Raw genomic sequence first — 19,052 nt, forward strand, 5'->3', positions numbered from 1 at the left:
TTTTTTTTTTTTTACAAACAAAAATAAGTTTATTTACAAAAAATACAATAATTACAAAGAGTATAAATTGAGATGATTTCTCCTCTTCCTGTGACAAAAAGTAATAGCCTTTACTTTCAGATGAGGGTTTCTGTTATATAATGCACACTCTGTGATCGGCTGCTCTTGTTTATGCTTTTCTAAATAACTGCAGGAAGCCTACTAATGATAGGTACGTGGGTCATTTCCCTCAAATCTTATTTCCAGTACTATGCACAAGTCCAACACAATTGGAACAGAACAAGGTAAGACAGCATTGAACTGAAAAAGCTTTACCCCAACAGTAAAGTGTGATTTTTCTTTAAGTATTAACCTAGTGGTTTAGAACTGAAACCTAATTTTCGGCTTTTAAAAAAAAGTCCACTATGATTTTTAATGGGCAGAACAATTCTACAGCCAACATCACCTGGCTAGCTTTCCACATTGACCTAATAAGAAACCCATTTCTATAGTATTCAATTCTGTTTGCTTTTCATCTTATGGTTTCTAATCAGAGTCACTGGTGCTGCTTGAGGAGTCCGTTGACATAACCTCTACATCGGCCTCGTTTTCTTTGTTGTGCCCTGGAGGTTCCAACAGAAAGTCATGACTGTGGTTTGGTGGCAACCTATTTATCGCCATGTCATTTGACTGCCAGGGATACTGTGGAGCAAGGACATCTGGCAGTCTGCCCGCTGCAAGTGCATCCCCTGGGAGATGACCATTTACTCCATTAGTGGAAGGATTGTTCATCTGACCCAGTAATCCACTTCTCATCTCCAAATCAGTTGGGTATGGTCTCCGTGGGTCCCCTGGGACCCAGGTCAGTGGGGCACACACAGCATTACTTGCACTAATCCTATGTGCATACTTAATCATTTCTTCAGAGGAAATAGCACCTTTTCTTGCTTTTTCTATTGACTTGAGTTTTTCTATTGCTTGGTAAACAGCTGTTGCCGGTATCTGTTCTGCTTCCTTTAGCTGTTTTTGTAGTTGCTGAATATCACTGTCTCTCTTTTCTACTTCTTTTTCGAAAACTTCCATTTCATGATGGGCTTTTCCCTGATTAAGTGCCAATTTCATTAGTTCCTGAAATTCCCCATCTCTGTGAATTAACAACTCCAGGACCTGGTTCTCCTCTCCAGACTGTAGCAACTTTTGGTTTCTTGAAATTGCCAGCATTTCTACAAGTTCTCTCGACCAGACCTCCAGATCTTCCAGCGCTGACAGCAGCCGCTCTCGCCTGCTGTTACCGCCGGCAGCTCCTAAGCCGCCGCCCGGCCGCTCCTCCGTCTCGCCACTCGATGCCGCCGCCATGCTGCCCACAGACCAGCGTGCACGCAGCTCTGGTGCTCAGCCTTCTTTATGTTCCAAATATCACATCCATACATGACTATTGAAAAATCCATAGCTTTGACTATACAGACCTTTGTTGGCAAAGTGATGTCTGTGCTTTTTACTATGCTGTCTTTGTCATAGCTTTTCTTCCAAAGGGCAAGCATCTTTTATCTTTTTATTTTTTGGCAAGCATCTTTTAATGTCATGGCTGCAGTCACCATCTGCAGTAATTTTGGAGCCCACCCCCCCTCCCAAAACTAAATCTGTCACTGTTTCCACTTTTCACCTATCTATTTGCCGTGAAGTGATGAGACTGGATGCCATGATCTTAGTTTTCTGAATGTTGAGTTTTAAGCCAGCTTTTTCACTCTCCTCTTTCACCCCCATCAAGAGCCTTTTTAGTTCCTCTTCAAGTTCTCCCATTAGAGTGATATCATCTGTCTATCTGAGGTTGTTGATATCTCTCCTGGTAATCATGATTCCAGGTTGTGATTCATCCAGCCCAGCATTTCGCATGATGTACTCTGCATAGAAATTAAATAAGCAGAGTGGCCATGTACAGCCTTGATGTGCTCCTTTCCCAATCTGCAACCAGTCAACTGTTCCATGTATGATTCCATCTGTTGCTTCTTGACCTGCATATTCTTCATTCTACTTTCATGATAATTCTGTAAGTTCTGTGGTATCAAATAGTGCCACTCTCCTCTTAAAACCGGAATTCCACTACCTGCTTTTGCCTTAGTAGTACTTGAGCATAATATCAGAATCTGATTCTGATGCATTTGTCTTTCAAAGATGCTTCCAATACATTATTTGGTGAAATCATTTTTTTAATGCTATTTTAACTTTCTACCTTGACTTCTCTCTCACCTGAATACATATTGGATTGAAAATTGATGAATATCTCAGAAAACACATATTCCTTTTTCTGATGAACAGGTCTTGTGGTCTCTAAGCCAGACCTGGTCACATTTCTGGAGCAAATGAAGGATCCCTGGGATGTAAGGAGAATGGAGACAGCCATACACCCAGGTATGTGTCTATGGATGAAGCAGATAAGTCAGGTGAGAGGGCCAAGCATTGGGGAGGAAGTCATACTTTGCCGTGTGGTTTGAGAAGATCTGCTTCAGTGGAGATGATTTTGGATTAGGCTAGGTTTATTTCTGTCACTGTCATAGAGCGTCATCTCCTGACCCATTCCTGATTCTTTTTATCATTTGTATATTTTTCTCCAGTGATTAATTTTCACATTCACAGTTAGAACCAAAATAATTGTCTTGGCCTGGAACAACCTGCATGACCTGATAATTCGTCCATTTTGGGGAGGTTTTAGAAAATCTGTGCATATTTCTGAGTAACTATATTAAGCCCTTTTAAAAGTGCTGATTCTGTCCCTAGTCAGAAGTGTGTGGGTGGAGCTGTGAAAAAATTGCCAAACTTGTAGGAATACTGGGGACAGATGTTTTTTGTTTTCTACCATATAATTTCCAGTGCACTGGAAACTACACATATGACCTTAGAAATTTCATAATCAAATTCTTTCTTCACTGCATTGTGACAGCCACGCTTTCCGGGAAACAAACTCACTCAGAAGGACAATGCAGATAGTGGAGTGCAGTTTATTACACCAGCGGGCCCAAGGCAGAGTCTCCTCTTAGCCAAGGACCCCGACCAGCATTTGTGAAAATCTTTTATACCCCATGTGTTCATGTCCAAACCCACCACCCCAATCCCTTGATGCTTACAAAGAAAGGGTAAATACAATCACAATAACCCCATCATTCACGTGTTATGTGTTCAAACAGTTAATCATCAATATGCCCACGGTTGCATTCCAACCAGTTAATAACCGATAAGCCTGGGCTTACATTCTGATAGATAGTGTCCAGAGGCAGGGGTGATTATTGTCTGTTTTCTCTTAGGTGATGAGTAACCTGGATATGATCTTCAAGGTTCCCCTGTCCAGAGGGGGTTTTATCCTTCCATTGTCATTCCCACAGGCACTAAGCAGAGACTTCAGGGTCCACTGGAGAGGTGGCTGAGCACGATCAGCACAGAGAGGCCTGAGATGGAGCCCAGGCCCTATGAATTCCTTCTTCATTCCCCCCTCTTGATGCTCTTAACTCATATTATGAGCATCATTCATAGGGACATATTGCAGCCTGGCTCTCCAACTGCCAATTAGGGAGAATGACATCAACCTTTGGGTTATAAAGTTCATAATACATTACAAAATTCAGGGTCCACAAAGTAGAAGTATCAAGGCAACTTTAACAGTGGTAAATATAGTTTTCCACCAATCGCTCTTCACCCAAGATAGGACCGAAGTCCAGAAAGGAATGCTCTCATTTGACATTGCTTTTACCTGGTTTTTCATGTCATCTAAAGTAGTTGATACATTGTCAGATAAGTCAGGAATGTATACACAACATTCAACCTTAATTATAGCACAGGTCTCTCCTTGAGCAGCTGTGAGTATGTCCAAAGCCATTTTATTATGAATTACTGCTTTTCTCATTTAGACTTGCTCTTCATTTAAGGCTTGGATGGCTTCTGTTCTATCTAGGAGGGCCTGTTTGTGAAATTAGTCAAGGCCTCTACTTTAATCATAATATATTTGTTGTCCCTACAGAAGGTACGAAAAAGGCAGCAATATACTCATACCACTGAAACACAGATCGTGTCCACCTAGCATGTAAATAAGGTAGATTTACTGGGGCTTGTTGTAGGCTAGGCTTTTGCTACACTGGCATTTTTATCAAATGTAACCCCATGACCCGAGTCTATTGACTGTAGGTCTTACAGCAAGAGAGCAAGGAGAGGTAATGATTGACAAGAGAGAGGAAAGTCTTTTTGTCATCCCAGAAAAGAGCAGAGTGGTTTAAAATCTGCCTGGCGGCGCGGTGACACCCACCAAGGAAGTCCATCCTTCACAGAGAGAGGCATAGTCCTACATACCCAGAAGTTGTAGGTGTTGTGGAAGTCCGTTTAGGAATGTGCCCATGAGGTGTAAACGTTGTCCTGAGTTGAGACAGAAGTTAAATTCAAAATCACGTTGATGAGGCCAAGCAGCAGGAGTTGATTGTGCTGCTTCATCCTGAAGGGGCTCGTCCAGAATCTTCTTTTCCTTCTTCTTAAGGATGGTCTTAGTCTCTCGAGGGTCAGTGGGGTCCCTCTATGCTGTCCACTCAGCGTTTTCTGGGTATGCGTGGTATGCTCTCTTCACCCTCGTATGATGGATCAAGGGACAATACCTGCAACTTTAACTGCAGTGGGGTAGTTAGAATAACATAAGGGCCCTTTCACCAAGGGGCTAGCAAATCATGTTTCCAATCTTTGACCCATACTTGGTCACCAAGTGTAAACTCATGAATCTGTTCCCCAAGGGGGAACGGCACCCTTTCTTGTACAAACTTAGTTACCCAATTTATTACCTTACCCAGTTCCATCTGCTGTGAAATCCTATCCCCCCTTACCTGAGGCAAATTTGTTGACACCTGTTTTATTATGGGAGGAGGCCTCCCATACACAATTTCATATGGAGAATAGCCTTGGGACTGTGGGGTCATCCTGAGTCTGAGCAGAGCCGTCGGAAGCAAGTCCACCCAGGAGCAGTCAGTCTCTCTGATCCACTTGGAGAGTCTTTAAGTGTCCGGGTGGCTCATTCCACCATCTCAGAACTCTGGGCCTATATGCAGTGTGCAGTTTCCATTTGATGTTTAAAATTTTGCTTACTTGTTGTACTAAATCAGCTACAAAGGCCGGGCCATTGCCTGATCCAATGCTGGTAGGAAATCCAAATCTGGGAACTATTTCCCTAAGCAGGCACCAGGCTACTTCCGATGTTCTTTCAGTCTAGATAGGAAAAGCTTTTACCCATCTCGGGAATGTACATACCATGACCAGGAGATAATGGTAGTGTCAGTGAGGTTTCATTTCAGTGAAGTCCACTCCCAGGTGTTCAAGGGGCAGTGTGCCTTTCAGCTGAATACCCGGAGGATTTTGTCTGCATCCCCGAGAGGCAGCATTCACCTGGGAGCAGGCAGCATGGCCTAGGTGGATTGCTTGGTGTGTCTGGCTTACCAGACTGTGTGCCAGCTCCTCCAGTACCAATAATTTGCCACTTGGCAATTCCCACCATCCCTTTTCAGTCTTGATGGCCCCTTCCACTTTGGCTAACCTGACAGCCATTGTCCTTGTTTTATCAGGCTAGTGCCATCAGTATATAGGACCAAATTAGGGTCTGGAACCTTGAGCACTTCTTTAAAACAAACCCCAGATACCTCACCTACTCTTTGTAGATCTGTGCCTTCTTCTTTGACACCGGGTAACCTGCTTCCATCAACAGCTGGAGCAGTGCATTTGTCCCTTCTCAACATTTTTCCTTGGTCTCAGCAGCCAGCAGCAGGTCATCCCCATATTGTAAGAGTCGACATCCATACTCTTCCGGATGGAATGAGTCCAGGTCAGAAGCCAAGGCTTCCCCAAAGATGGCTGGGAAGTTTTTAAACCCTTGTGGGGGAGTCCAGATGAGGTGTTGTTTGGTGCTCCCCACTGGATGTTCCCATTCAAAGGCAAAGATGTGCTGTAACGCTGAGGCGAGGCGTGTGCAGAAGAAGGCATCCTTGAGATCTAGGCAAGTGTAAAGTTTAGTCCTCGGTGGGAGGAGGCTAAGTAAGGTATAGGGGTTTGGAACAGTGGGGTGTAAAGTCACAGTAGCCTGGTTGACTAGCCTGAGATCTTGTACAGGCCTATAGTCCTGTCCTCCTTCCCTGTTGACTGGCAGGATTGGCACATTCCAAGCCGACTGGCACTCTACCAGAATGCCTGCTTGTTTCAATCTATTGATGTGGGGCAATATGCCGGCTCAGGCCTCCATCCATAGTGGGTACTGGCGCTCTCTAACAGGGATGGTGCCTGGTTTGAGTTCCATTATCACTGGGGCGTGATGTTTAGCCTGGGGGGCGGGGGGGTTGTCTTCCACCCAGACCTCAGGGAATAATTGAGTTAGCTCCCTCATGCTCTTCTGGCCCACCCGGTTCTGCCTTCAAAGGCTCATGCACTTCTACTCATCTTGGGGTGGTATTGAGAGAGAGGGCAAATAAGTCATAGAGTCCGTCCAGAAGGTGGGGCTCTCCTCAGGAGAGAAAGTCACTTGTGCTCCTAGTTTGGAGAGCAAGTCTCTTCCCAACAGGGGTACTAGGCAGTCAGGAATGTAGAGGAATTCAGGAATCACTTGGTGGCCCCCACCCCCGCACCATCTCACATTTTCTGGGCTGGCAAAATGGTTTAATCATCTCTTCTCCCGATACCCCAGTTACAGCGGTAGTCTTTTTGGACAGTGGTGCCACAGGTTTTGTTACTACCGACAGTCCTGCTCCTGTATCCACCATGAAGTCAATATTTTGGTCCCCCACTCTTAAGGTCACCATGGGCTCTCAGGGACCTGATATCTCTGAGCCCTGGCAGCCCTAGTTAATTTCCAAGTCAGCAAGTCCCACAACTGTGGGACCTTCCTCTCCTTCCTTGCCTTAGGGCATTCATTCTTCCAGTGGCCAAAAGGTCGGCACCGGGCACACTGGTTTGGCTGTAACGGGCCCAGGGCCTCCCTTGGGACTGGCTGAAGGACTGTCCTGTCCCTGGGGCAGATGAGGTTTTCTGGAGGGCCCGAGACAGACTTTGCCAGAGCAGCAGCTTGCACTGTAAGTCTCTTGTCTGCTCTCTTTCGTTCCCTCCAGCTCTCTGGCAGAGCGCGGTCTCTGCTTAATTCCAACCTCTCCCTCCCTCTCTTGTCAGTACTCCCCGGGAGAGGCGGGTATAGCTTGGGCGGTTCGGTTGGAGCCGGATCCTGGAAGTGTTGGCCAGAGGCTTCTGTCACCGGGATCGCAGCCTGCCCAAAGAGCGGCTCTACGAACTCCGGGAAAGCTGGCAGAGGAGCAGCGGCTGTTGCAGAAACTTCACCTGGCCCTGGATCAGGCATTAAGGCGGCCTCAGGTTCTGGTGGAGCACTGGGAGGCAGGCGTGTCATTATCCAGCATGGGGGAGGGGTCAGGTCATCCCTGTCTAAATCGTGTAGAATTTCCTTTTTTATCATCAGTCAAATTTTGTGCCCTTCATATTTTTCCCTTTCCCTTCTGGATACAGAACCTTGTCCGAGTAGGAGGGTCTCAAGCTAACCCTAGCCATGAGTCAATAGATGGATATTGATCCAGGTGTCCTGGTTCTCCTGTGACTACTGTGTAGATTGCTTTCACTATTTTTAAGTTCACGGTATTCTCTGGTGGCCATCCTGCTCCCATAGGGGGCCATTCGACCTCACAGAGTATGTGGAGGCAGTTAGGCTTCATCTTCATCCCATAGTCTCCTCCTAATCCCTTCTTTAAAATTGTCACTCCAATACAGTTGCCTTAGATTCACTTCCCCCCATCTTGCTTACCTTCTCAGACCTTCTTGGACTTTTCCTTTTCGTTCTGTCTCCGAAGTTCTCAGTACCCTATGTACTTCTCACATTTCCACTCAGTGACAGTTAAATTGCCATTCTGCCTCCTTTCTAATTGGGGTGAGAAGAGCCTTACCTGCCAGACCCCAGAGGGAGAAGGGGGATTGGCGTGTCTTCCCCTGCCGGTCAGCATAGCTGAACCAGAACATCACATGGTCCAAGACTGTTTCTCCCTTAAAGTCCATTCTGCCTTGGTGGGCTTGATCAGGTACGAATGAAAACACAGATGGGTTGAATATCCCATGACCCAGGCCATCTCCGGAAAAGCCAATTCATACTCACTTCTGTATCCCCCTCCTTCTAGCCTAACAATTCCGAGGGGGTCAAGAATTTCACAGCAGACAGGACACCTCCTGGGGGAGGGCAGAATACGAGCATACAAGGACCAGTTTCCTATCCTAAAAATCCCCTGGTGATCACTTGGTAATAATTTTCCCCGAGACGGCGTGGACACACCTCCTAAATGACCATTACAAATTTCCTTCCTAACCCTAGCACGCTCATCAACCTGTGTACCAAGCAATCGCCGCCTGCCTATTCCAGGCTGCTGTGGGTCCCCGCTCTTTCTAGTCCCTCCCAGGGGTTGTCAGGCCCCCTCTTCCACCCTGCTGGGTGGGCTCCTCCTCACCTGAGCGCTCAGTTCCCCTGCTGCAGTCCACTACCTGATGACGTGAAAGGTCCGGGTGTTGAAAAGCAGAATCCTTCCAGAGGGGCGAGGCGCCTTCCCCCCTCTAGGAGATTCAAGCTACAAAGCCTTGGGGTGGCATCAAATGAGACCTGTCTCCTCAAAGTGAGGAGCTTCCCGCCCAATGCACCAAATGTTATAGCCACGCTTTCAGGGAAACAAACTCACTCAGAAGGACAATGCAGATAGTGGAGTGCAGTTTATTACACCAGCGGGCCCAAGGCAGAGTCTCCTCTTAGCCAAGGACCCCGAACAGCATTTGTGAAAATCTTTTATACCCCATGTGTACGTGTCCAAACCCACCACCCCAATCCCTTGATGCTTACAAAGGAAAGGTAAATACAACTACAGTAACCCCATCATTCACGTGTTATGTGTTCAAACAGTTAATCATCAATAAGCCCACGGTTACATTCCAACCAGTTAATAACCGATAAGCCTGTGCTTACATTCTGATAGATAGTGTCCAGAGGCAGGGGTGATTATTGTCTGTCTTCTCTTAGGTGATGAGTAACCTGGGTATGATCGTCAAGGTTTCCCTGTCCGGAGGGGGTCTTATCCTTCCATTGTCGTTCCCACAGGCACTAAGCAGAGAGTTCAGAGTCCACTGGAGAGGTGGCCGAGCACGATCAGCACAGACAGGCCTGAGATGGAGTACAGGCCCTATGAAGTACTTCTTCACATAAGACACCTCACTAAAATGAGAAAATGCAAATATGAATTTTATGTGAAAGTTTCTGTTTTTTTTATATGAACTAACATTAAATATGTTAAGTATATATGTCCCAATTCATTAATGCTAGAATGCTTTAATATATTTATTTAACTTACAGAGTTTTTAAACAAATTATTGACGTGGGAGTTTATAACATGTCCCACAGTGCTTTTTTCTGATTGTTCATCACTATTAAACTTATAGATTATATAGAGAAATCTTTAAGAAGAAATTTTTCTGTTCCAATAATGCTATTTTACAATGTTATGTTAGTTTTGCTATACAGAAAGAATAAATGATACATATACACATTTCCCTTCTTGAGGAGATTTCCTTCCCATCTAGGTCACCACAGAGCATTGAGTAGAGTTCCCTGTGTTCTCACCATATTTTTCAAGTCTCACTTCTCATTTGATTTGTTAAGAACTCTTACCTTATTAAATCTATGTTTTTGTTATGAAACATCCCAGGACTTTATCGTTCATGCCATCTTTTTCTGATTAGTTCTAGCTCAATATCATTTACTATTTTAGACTCCATTAGAACATGCTCAGATGACAACATGAGTGGTAAGTGGGTTAAATAATAAGTAGGCATTAGCATTTGTGAAAACGTTTTGTTTGTTAATTTGATTACTTCAAGCAAAAATTAATCATTACACTCCTCAACTTCTCCTCGCTTCGTTGTTCCTGTAGGTTTCTATCTTGACGTCTCCTCTGCACCATGCTCCTCTGTCACCTCATCTTGTCCAATGTTCTGTGTTTGTGGTCTCTGTTCTGCAGGCTGCAGATCCTAGTTCCTCTTGCTCTGGTGTCTGCTCCCTGGTGGGTGAGGTGGTCCAGAGACTTGTGCCCTTATCCCCTTGAGAGGGGGTTGATTGTTACTATTGTGACCAGAGCCTGCCTGGATCTTGAAGTCCGCTTCGCCTTTCCTCTGTGGCTGTCACTGTCCGTGGCGGGGTCTGTTTCCTGATTGGTGGAGCAGAGGCCCCAGATCTGAAATGAGCTCTGCTCTGATCTGTGGTGCTTCTGATCTGGTGGGACTGGAGCACACCCGCTGAGAGGGAAGCCACTGAGTGTTGCTCCTCTGGGAATGTTCTCCTTGGAGAGTGCTCTGCGTGTCATCTTTCATGTGCTGTGCCAGCTCACCTGTGACCCTGTGTTGGAATTGATCTTGGCCCCACCTGAACCATGGGTATGTTGGCACTTGACCCTGGTGTCTCTCAGATGTTGTTTTCACCAGGTCACCAGCAGAGATCCACTGTAGTCATATCCCAGGTGTACATTCATTGTGGAGCTGAACCTGCTATGGTGCTATGGGGGCAAAGTAGACTGTGACCTGGCCCAAATGCCTCATGTGCATGCCTACAAAGTCTACAGTTGCTAAAGCCAGACTGGTTTTGACTGCCAGAGCCTCATTTCCATCCAGATGTTCTGTTGGGGCTGAGTTTACCAAGCCAATTGTGGGGTGTATTACCATGGTTTGTACAGATGCAAGAAGAGATCTCAGCTTTTCTTGCCTAATGGCAGGGCCTTGGCGCTCAGCTGTGGTTTCAGCATCACCTATACATTGGGACCACCCACAGGCGTGTGTTCTGAATGTGCCCCTGGAGCCCATGAGTCTACCCTGGTGGGGAGGTGGCTGGGGAGGAGGAAGCAGCTGTGGGGGTCGTGAGATCACCCACCTAGCTGGGACCCATGCCTAGCGCCTGGAGAGTCCGGAACAGGCAGAGGGGCAGAGAGGCTGCAAAGAGGTTCTTTCCTTCGGGCATCACTCAACAGCGCCGCTCTGCTTCTCTGGCGGTTCAGGCTTCCTCCACAAGCATCCCATTTGCAGAGCTCCTCCCTCCCTCCCATCCCCTCAGGATGTCTACTCACGGCAAACACATTCCTCTACCTGGGTCTGCTCTCAGAACGCCACGTTAAAGCACCCAGCCCTTGTCTGCAGTGGAGGACACCCTCTCAGGCTGGGTGGCCACGGCAGGGATCAGTACCCTGCTTACAGGTCTCACTCTGTCCTGCACGCTGGTTGCCGTGTTCTCTTCCCACAGAGAACGAGGCTCCCCTTGTGTCCCAACTGAGCTCCCACCAATGAGGGGCTTCCTTGGATGTGGAGACCTCTCCTCTCTTCAGATCCCCCCAGGGTTTTGCAGGTCCCATCCTGCTTCTTTTCCTCTTCCCTTTCCTCCATCTTTCCCTTGTCCTACCTGGCTCAGCAGGAATCTTTCTTGTCCTTTCAGGTGTCCAAGTTCCTCTGCCCGTGTTCCTCAGGCCTCTGTGAGAAGTTTTCCACTTCAAGATGTATTCTTGATGCTTTGGTGGAGAGAGATGAACTCCACGTCTTCCGAATCCTCTGCCATCTTGACTCCTTCTATCTCGGTTTTAGGCTTAATCTAGCCAAGTGTATGCTAATTTTATGCAATTATGTAAATTGTAAACTATATTCCACAACAATAGTAAGTAAAATAACTTATTATTTGATATCTTTCAGCTGTGTCTTCTCTCGACATCCAGGGTTTGAGGTCCCAAAAGCCAGGCTTAGAAGATTTACTCCCAACAGCAAAGCTAGGAATATATGAAAGATTTCACCTTAGAAATTTACATTTAACCAAAGACTGGGAATATATGAGGGCATGTAAAGAGCCCAGAGCATGTTATGATGGACACAACCAAGTTGGTTCAGTTTCCCATAAAGTAAACATTACCGCCAAAAGAAATCAAGGATGTGAATCAAATAAGGAAAAACCAATTTCAGATGACCAGTTTCAGCCACCAACATCTGCAGATAAGTGGATATTTGTCAGCAAAGATCCACATCATCTCTTGAAACATACATGTTCTCTGAAGGGAAATGTAGAAAATCTGGAAAGTCATCTAGTCTCTACTGCAAATACTCATTCAAACCTATACTCTGAGCATAGCTGTCTATTAAATATACATTCAAACATGTCTGGAAACCAGAAACTTAAACATGAGGGGGAAAATTCCCAATACAATCAATTTGAGGGATCCTTTAACAAGGGTTTCTTGTTCTTCAACCAACAACTCTTTTCTCCTTGTTCCACAATCTGGAATGTTGATAATAATGGGAGAGACCTTATTCAACCATCATTGTTCAATACATATGGACGTATAATTAGTGTGGAACAACTTTACAAGTGTAACAAAATGAGTAATGCCTTAAGCAGGAGCTCTACCCCCAATAATTACAAGAGTATACATGATGGAATGAGAAGCTCTTCATGCAGTGAAGCTGGGCATAATGTTGACCAAGACTCATATCTCCTGAAACAACAGGGACATCAATTTTCAGACAACAATTCTAAACATCATAAGTGTAGGAATATGTTTTGTCAAAGCTCAAATCTTACTATTAATACTTATAAGAGTATGGATATTGGAGAGGAGACTTATAATTGTTATGATTATGGTAAAGTTGCTAACCGGTCTTCAAAACTTATTCAACAGCAGATAATTCAGAGTAAGCGGAAACATCACAAGTGTAATACATGTGGAAAAGTCTTTAGTAACTCACCAAATCGAAGTAGAGATAGGAAAGTTCATACAGGAAGGAAACAATTCAAATGTACAGCATGTGGCCAAACCTTTAATCAGAGTTCATATTTAACTGAACATCTGGGAATCCATGCTGGGGAGAAACCATACAAATGTACAGAATGTGACAAAGTCTTTATCTGCTGTTCATGTGTTACACAACATCAGCAAATTCATACTGGGGAGAGACCTTATAAATGTACAGCATGTGGCAAGGCTTTTAAGGAGATTTCAACTTTAACTCAACATCAGCGATTCCATACTGGGGAGAGACCTTATAAATGTACAGCATGTGGCAAGGCTTTTAAGCAAAGTTCAGCTTTAACTGAACATCAGCGAATCCATACTGGGGAGAGACCTTATAAATGTGCATCATGTGGTAAGGCTTTTAAGCAAAGTTCAGCTTTAACTAAACATCAGCGAATCCATACTGGGGAGAGACCTTATAAATGTACAGCATGTGGCAAGGCTTTTAAGCGGAGTTCAACTTTAACTCAACATCAGCGAATCCATACTGGGGAGAGACCTTATAAATGTACAGCATGTGGCAAGGCTTTTAAGCAGAGTTCAGCTTTAACTGAACATCACCGAATCCATACTGGGGAGAGACCTTATAAATGTACAGAATGTGGCAAAGCCTTTCTCCTTTATTCACTTCTTACTCGACATCAACGAATCCATACTGGGGAGAGACCTTATAAATGTATAGCATGTGGCAAAGCCTTTCTCCTTTATTCACTTCTTACTCGACATCAACGAATCCATACTGGGGAGAGACCTTATAAATGTACAGCATGTGGCAAAGCTTTTAACCGTTATTATTTTCTTACTCGACATCAGCGAATACATACTGGGGAGAGACCTTATGAATGTACAGCATGCGGCAAGGCTTTTAAGCAGAGTTCAGATTTAACTCAACATCAGCAAATCCATACGGGAGAAAGACCTTATAAATGTATAGAATGTGGCAAAGCCTTTATCCGTTATTATTTTCTTACTCGACATCTGAGAATCCATACTGGGGAGAGACCTTATAAATGTACAGCATGTGGCAAGGCTTTCAAGGAGATTTCAACTTTAACTCAACATCAGCGAATCCATACTGGGGAGAGGCCTTATAAATGTACAGCATGTGGCAAGGCTTTTAAGCAAAGTTCAACTTTAACTAAACATCAGCGAATCCATACTAGGGAGAGACCTTCTAAATGTACAGACTGTGGCAAAGCCTTTATCAATTATTCACTTCTTACTCAACATCAACGAATCCATACTGGGGAGAAACCTTATAAATGTACAGCATGTGGCAAAGCCTTTTCCCAGAGTTCAGGTCTTTCTCGACATCAGAGAGTTCATGCTGCAGAGAAATTTTAGAAATGTAAGGATTGTGGCACAGGATTTCCTCACAGCCATCACATCACTCACAATCAGAGAATTCATACTGCAGAGAAACCCTAGAAATGAATCAGTGACAAAAACATTGGTCCTAAATGTACAATGTTGAAAAAACGAGTGTTTTCTTTGGAAAGATACATGAATGAAATAAAAAAAAGTAGAGAACCGCTTAATCAAACATCAAAAGTAACTCAATACCAGAGAATTCATACTAGAAAGCATGTCATTAGTACCACTTTTGTTGAATTACTCTAAGCAGAAACACTGTAGCAAGTATTCCATAAGTAAAACACATACAAAATTGATATGTTAGTATGGATCGCAAGATGAAGGGGTGGATATTTGCAGAGGTATAATTATTATTAATGTATCCTTGCTTATGTTGATGTTATTTGAGATTATTAAGGAACCAAAACGAATGTAATTCAACTCTCAAATTACTACATGCTGTGATTTGTTTCTACTTTATATATAAACTTATGTTTTTGATGGTTGTTGCCTAATGGTAAGAGAAGCCCTTCTGTATTAAGTGGGAATCATTTACATTTATTCTCCAATTTATAAGATTTAGAACAGAGTCGTGTTATATACACACTGAACCTCTGAATGGAGGTATTTGTCACTGATGTCAAACACCTCTGTGGTCACCATGATGTAAGTGTTCAGGGAATAATTCAAAGTAAGACAGAAGTTTGCTCTAAGTTTTCAATAATTATGTCACTTGCTTTTTAAGCATAAAAGAAGGATAGTTCATGAAAATCGAAGGTATTTTGATAACAGCAACGTAGAGAAATCATGCATATTATCTGGCAGGCTTGAAGTAAGGACACCTTCTCTTCTATCTGATGTAAGTATAGAAAACTCTTTCTGGAAAAGTCATATTAATATAATTAATATCCATCCATGTTTGGTAAATTAGCCTCCATTTTATAAACCATATAATCACATTCTCAGATCATTTCATCAGAGAAACAGGAAAGTTTTTAGAAGCTTGTAATGTGTATTTTAATCAAGGATCAAACAACAATTGGAAAAGGTTTTATTCTATCTGTGTAAAATTAATGTACTTTAATTAATAAAAGCGAATGGTTTTTCAGTGTTACAATTGATGTGGAATGAATGAAGGGTTAACGCACCACCAGCATTAGCCTCTCCCACCTATTTAAGGTTGCAGGAAAGGTAACGTAATGATAAACTATTTGAAGCACAGGGCGATGGCATGTGTAGAAATTAGTTCCTTACTGCCATTAAACCTCTCATAACTTCATATATTTCCCACCATTTCTACATTGTATCTCCTCTCCGATTTTTATTGACTTGGACATCGTGGTGGTTCTAATAAGAAGGATCATACAGAGTACTGTTGAGAGCTCCCCTAAACTGCTCCATGCTGTTGCTGCCTCAGCTTCTGTCTGGGGAGCAGGCAGCCTGCAGGTCCTTGAACTCACACCAGCCAGTTCTGTGAGCACCTGCACTAGATGACCCCTTCCTTGGGACCAGCAGTCTTGCTGAACCCCAGGGTCTACTGTACAGGCCCCCCTTCAGTGACACCCTCAGAGCTCACTGAAATCATGCTCGTCTTTGTTTGAAAGGACCCCTCCACACTCAGAGTGTGGGGTCCAGAGCAGTTCACCCAGGGTCAGGTCTGAACCCCAAGTACTGGAATTTTCTCTGCCTGGTTCTAGCCTTGACCTTCCTCAGGGGCCCTCAAGGCTTGCTGTGAGTTCTCTGAGGACCTAGAGTCATAAACTCACCTGCTGCAATTGTCCTTTGTTCTTCTTTTAGCTAAAACTTTTCAGGGGCTCATTTAAGCAAATGTAAGTTTAACAAAGTCACAAAAAGAATAATCAACAGCCATGATGGGAAAATTCTGAACCAAGATTTATAAAATTTTACCCTGTATCATTCTTAGCACATGTGTCTTGTAAGGCTTAAAGGACCTGTTTTCTCATGGCTTTCTCATACTTTGAATGCAATATATAAATATCTGAAGATATATACATAATATGATTTATATAACACACATTGATTACAGGATATAAATATCTGAAGGTATACATGTTAGCAGTGAGAAAACCAAGAAGGAATATGTGAGTGTATGTGTATTCTTACACATTTAACTTAGAGAATTTAGAAATGCCAGATCAAAACTGGTCATTTCAGAATTGCAGATGATTTACTACAAACTATAAAACTTGTCAATTTGTCGATTAATCTGTTTTGTCTACTTTTCATGGAATTCATTTCCTTAAATGCCAGGAGGTTATGTTTTTTAAGGAACTTCAACACCGTCCTCCCTCATGACTGCACCAGTTTACATTCCCTCCAGCCATGTAGGAGGTTCCCTGATCTCCAAGCCCCTTCAGCGTTTGTGATATTATTAGTGGGCTTTTTGCTCATTGTTATTCTGACTGGCATGTGGTGATACATCCCTGTACCTTTGTTCTGCATTTCTTATTGTTTAGCGGTGGTGAGCATCTTTGTTTTGCCTCCTGCCCATCGAAAAGAATAAGCTGCCCCGCCCAGCCTCAGCAGCTGTGGGGCACAGGCTTAGTCTCCCCACAGCATGCGGAGTATTCCTGGCCCAGGGATGAGGCCCTTGTCCCCTGCACTGTCAGATGGATTCTCCACCCCTGGGTGACCAGTCTGTTTAGCTTTTTTCCCTTTGGGACAAATATATATATATATAAAATTTATTTATTTATTGGAATATAATTGCTTTACAATATTGTGCTATTTTTGCTGTATGAAGTCATCAGTCAGCTGTAAGTATACAAAGTGTTCTCCCTCTTGGCCCTCCCTCCCGTGGTCGCCGTTTCACCCCTCTCCTCAGCACAGAGCATCAAGCTAAACTAGCTGTGGTAAACAGCAGCTTCCCACCAGCTACCTATTTTAATCATCAGTTCAGTTCACTTGCTCAGTCGTGTCTGACTCTTTGAGACCCCATGGAGTGCTGCACGCCAGGTCTCCCTGTCCATCAACAAATCCTGGACCTTGCTCAAACTCATGTCCATTGAGTCAGTGATGCCATCCAACCACCTCATCCTCTGTCGTCCCCTTTTCCTCCCCCTTTCAATCTTTCCCAGCGTCAGGGTCTCTTCAAATGAGTCAGTTCTTCACATCAGATGGCCAAAGTATTGAACTTTCAGCTTCAACATCACTCCTTCCAATGAATATCAGGACTGATTTCTTTAGGATGGACTGGTTGGATCTCCTTTTAGTCCATGGGACTCCCAAGAGTCTTCTCCAAAGTTTTATCCACGGTGGTGTATATATGTCAATGGTCCTTTCAATTGGTCCCCCTCTTCTCCTGCTGTGTCCATGTCTGATCTCTATATTTGTGCAAATATTGTCTTAACAGATATGTATGGAATTTAAAATATGGTATTGATGAGCTTATTTACTGAGCAGGAATATAGGCGCAGAGGTAGTTCTTGAGCTTTTGCATTTTAAGCTTTCAAGGCATAAAATACATTGACAATCATTCCATGCATTTGATGGTTGTAGCCATGTGTTCTGGGAAACAAACTGACTCAATAGGACAATGCAGATAGTGGAGTGCAGTTTATTACACCGGCGGGGCCAAGGCAGAGTCTCCTCTTAGCCAAGGACCCTGAACAGTTTTTGTGAAAACTGTATATACCCTGGTGAACTTGCTCAAACCCACCTCCCCAAATTCCTTGAAACTAGTCTGGACAAGGTAAAAGAGAGATACGATCAAAGTTAACCCATGATTCATGTGTCACAAGACTAAATGAACAGTGGATATTTATCAACAGGCCTGTGGTCATAGCCCGATAAACAGAATGGAATTCACTACTTTGTTCTGTTACAGAGATAATTAACATATTCTTTTAGGCAACAGAGTCCAAGTACAAGTCCTGAGGCTCTTTTATGAGTGGGCAGGGTGGGATATGATTTTCCATTGGTATGCCATTTCTACAGACACCGGGGCGCAAAGTTGAGAATCAAGTGGGAGGGTGACCGTGCGTGTAGACTAATGCTCACAGCCTGGCCTAAGACGGAGTCCAGCTCTGTCTGTTTCCTCTTTCATTACTAAGTGAAAGAAGCCCATTTGAAAATGCTACAAAAAGTAGGATTTTTACAATATGACTTTTGGTGTAGGTAAATGTTCATAAGTGTGCTCAGTTGTGTCTGAGTATTTGTGATTCCAGGGGCTGTAGCCTGCCAGGCTCACCTCTGTCCATAGATTTCCCAGGAAAGGATACTGGAGTGGGTTGCCATCTCTTCTTCCAGGGGATCTTCCTGACCCAGGGGTTGAACCCGCATCACATGGATGTCCTGCATCTGCAGGCAGATTCCTTACCACTCAGTCACCTGGGAATCTAGTAAGAAATATAGAAGAGATTAAAAAGGTCCATGATTCCTGTGGGTTTCAAAAGAGGGACTATGAATATCCCAAGTCTAGAGAACTTTTAGGACCATGAAATAATTTGTGTTAAACTGTCATGCTGGACACATGTTATTAAACATTTATCTAGAGGTATGGAGTGCACATTCCTACAAGAGGAACAAAGGGGTAAGCTAGGGAGTTTATCTCTTTACTGCCCACGTAGATTCAGCAGTGGTAACAAATGCTCACTCTGGTGGGGAAAGCTAAGTAGGGAGATTGTCCACATGTGGGAACAAGAGGTATATGGGAAATGTCTATACTTTATTCTCAATTCTGCTCTGAAACTAAATCTTGTACAAAGTTTGTACTGGTGAATGCAGACTGAATATTTTTTAGAATACAAAATATGAGAAAGATCAATATGTTTCTATCTTTAATTTTTCCTTGCTCATTATGCTTTAAAGATGTGGGAAAATAGAGCTCTCTAAATGGAGCAG

General features: G+C 43.7%; 2 protein-coding genes across 2 annotated transcripts in view; one reads left to right on the forward strand and one right to left on the reverse strand.

Annotated features, from left to right (window-relative positions):
- LOC122421202 (zinc finger protein 91-like) overlaps positions 1-19,052 on the forward strand; it is a 158,364-nt gene that overhangs the window by 30,173 nt on the left and 109,139 nt on the right. The window contains exons 4-5 of the mRNA XM_043437072.1: positions 2,296-2,377; positions 12,893-14,162. Of these exons, the coding sequence (XP_043293007.1) occupies positions 2,296-2,377; positions 12,893-14,162 (1,352 nt within the window). The remainder of the gene's footprint in view (positions 1-2,295; positions 2,378-12,892; positions 14,163-19,052) is intronic.
- Positions 516-1,335, reverse strand: LOC122421208 (mediator of RNA polymerase II transcription subunit 4-like). The gene has a single exon (XM_043437078.1). It carries the CDS (start codon positions 1,333-1,335, stop codon positions 526-528), a length of 810 nt encoding a protein of 269 aa, XP_043293013.1. The 3' UTR covers positions 516-525.

Source organism: Cervus canadensis, chromosome 18 (genome assembly GCF_019320065.1).
Source record: "Cervus canadensis isolate Bull #8, Minnesota chromosome 18, ASM1932006v1, whole genome shotgun sequence".
Taxonomy (NCBI): domain Eukaryota; kingdom Metazoa; phylum Chordata; class Mammalia; order Artiodactyla; family Cervidae; genus Cervus; species Cervus canadensis.